The sequence below is a fragment of the Octodon degus genome, unplaced genomic scaffold (assembly GCF_000260255.1).
Source record: "Octodon degus isolate 3935 unplaced genomic scaffold, OctDeg1.0 scaffold00146, whole genome shotgun sequence".
In the NCBI taxonomy this organism is placed as follows: Eukaryota; Metazoa; Chordata; class Mammalia; order Rodentia; family Octodontidae; genus Octodon; species Octodon degus.
Window position 1 is genome coordinate 6,726,832 of NW_004524722.1, and position 2,626 is coordinate 6,729,457.

Below are 2,626 nucleotides of genomic sequence, written 5' to 3' on the forward strand. Positions count from 1 at the left end.
CACTGATTGTGACTGCCCTTTTCCAACCTTTTCCCAGTTCCTACTAGCAGAAACATAAGATCTAATTGACATCCATATCCATTATTTAAGAAATATGCTAAGCAATGACATGACTGCTTCCCTATTTACAGTATTACAACATGTATTACAGCTGTGTATAGCAGCATCAGAATCTAGCACATTTTGTTAGATATTTATTAGCTTTTTTCATAAACAAAAATATTTTTTATTTAAAATATAAACATGTTTTTGTTAAAAGAGACACATATATAGGACCTGCTGTATACAGTACCTGACCCACTTGTATTTATTTTAAATAAATAACATTCACATCAAGGGCCGGCCAGATAGCTCAGCAGACTAAAGCGCCTGCGTAGGCAGAGAGCAGCGGCCAGAGTCTGATCCCTGGCATGGCAAACCATGCTGGCCCCGCCTCTGGGGCACACTGAGACAGTGACTGAGACCGAGCATGGTGGCGAGCGCCTGTAATCCCAGCGCTTGGGAGACTGAAAACAGGAGAATTGCTACGAGTACAATCTACATAGTGAGACCCTGTAGACACTGTAGACCCTGTACCAAATACAATACTACTACTACTACTACTACTACTAATAATAATAATAATAATAATAATAATAATAATAATAAATACATTCACATTGCAACGAAGGATTTCTTGATGCCTTCTCAGATGCTTTGAAGAGACGCTGTGGCTACTCAGGGGCCCAGTAATCTGCAGCTCACTGCACTCGCTCAGAGGTCTTAAAATGCTCTCAACTAGGAAGTAGGCAAAGGCGGAGACATTCCATTCTCATTCCAGATTTTGCTACACTATCAGCCGTAGGATGAAGGCTTGAAGGGTGGCATGCCTAAACCAGTCATCTATTTCTGCCATCTCCTACCAGCTCTGATAGAAGGCTTAGAAAACTGTTAGAAGATGGATTGAAAAACAGTGAACAAGAGCCTGGCAAGGTAGCTCAGCAGACTAAATTGCCTACTTAAGCAAGTTGAGGCAAGCGCAGGGACCACTGTTCAATCCCCGGCACCACATGCTGCTCCAGCCCCAACCCCAGGATAGGCTGGGCCAACCACAGAGTCAGGGCATAGTGGCTGAGCCTGTAATCCCAGAGCTGGGGAGGCTGAAAGCAAGAGGACCACCATGAGTCCAAGCTGTGTAGTGAGACCCTGCAACAACCAAACACATTAAAAAAAAAAAAAGTGGACAAGAAAGTATTCACAAATCCAGATAGCCAGATACATCCCATAGACTACAGAGCTGAGAGTCTATGGTTATTCTCAGCAGTGGTCTAGTAGGAACAGAAAGTCTATTTATTGTGAGATGGCTTCATTCTACATAATCCATACCAGTCATGGGCTCTTGACTGTATCCATAGTAGCAGCCACTGAGGAAAACAATTGGGTTGTGCTCAGATCAATCATTTTATGTAGAACACCTTGAGTACTCTATGGCGAATCTGTCGAGTCTTCACCCCATAGACAAGAGGATTAAGAGCAGGTGGCACCAGAAGATAGAGAGTGGCCAGAAGGACATGGATGTGATGGGGTACATGGTGACCAAAGCGGTGAGTGAGAAAGGAGAACATTCCAGGGATGTAAAAGACCAGGATGACACACACATGGGATCCACACGTGCTGAAAGCTTTGAGTCGGGCCTCACCCCCTTGGACTTTCAGCACTGCTTGGAGAATAAGGGCATAGGAAAGGCCAATGGCCAAAATGTCCAGCCCAACTACAAGCAGTGCCACTGCAAGCCCATAAGCTCTATTCACCGTGGTTTGTGAACAAGCAAGTTTTACCACAGCCATGTGCTCACAATACGCATGGTGTATGATAGTAGCCCGGCAGAAGCTGAGATTCTGCAGCAGGATAGGAAAGGGAATGAGAAGAAGCAATCCACGCACCAGCACTGCCATTCCAATGTGCCCTACTACCCCTGGATGCAGGATTGTGGAATGATGCAGAGGGTGGCAAATGGCCACATATCGATCCAGAGCCATAGCTACAAGTACACCTGACTCCATGGAGGAGAAAGCATGGATGAAGAACATCTGGATCAGGCAGACAATGTACCCAATCTCATGAGCATGCACCAGAAGCACAGCAAGAGCCTTGGGAGCAGTTGAGGAGGCCAGGACTAGGTCAATGGCAGCCAGCATGGTCAAAAAGAGGTACATAGGTTGGTGCAAGGAGGAATCAGTCCAGATGATGAAGAGAATGGTCACATTACCCACTAAAGCCAGGAAGTAAAGGACACCCAGGGGCAGTGCTATCCAGTGCTGATGTTCTTCTAGACCTGGAATACCTACTAGGAAAAAAGTAGGCTGGGGTAGCCTCCAGCTGGAATTGCTTAGGGCCATCACCAACGGCTTAAGAAAGAGAAGAGAGAGAAGAAACCAATGTCATGATTGCTCCACTTCTGACGTATTATCACATTGGCCATATCTGGTTATCATCTTCATGAGAATGAGGAGGCTTAACCTGCAACATAATAGAATAAAGTCATAGAGACAAGGAAAAAATTTCCTTTTCTGAAAACAATCTTTTTATAATTGAGACCTCCATATGTCTAATTAGCATAAGAGTAGTTTCATTTGGCAATAAGAGT

At 44.7% G+C, this 2,626-nt stretch overlaps 1 protein-coding gene across 1 annotated transcript; it reads right to left on the reverse strand.

Annotated features, from left to right (window-relative positions):
* Positions 1–1,436: 1,436 nt before the first annotated feature.
* LOC101577106 (olfactory receptor 52L1) lies at positions 1,437–2,424 on the reverse strand. Its single transcript, XM_012517131.2, is given in 2 exon segments — positions 1,437–2,390; positions 2,392–2,424. Coding segments are annotated over 2 exon segments (987 nt in total).
* Between the last annotated feature and the right edge of the window lie 202 nt (positions 2,425–2,626).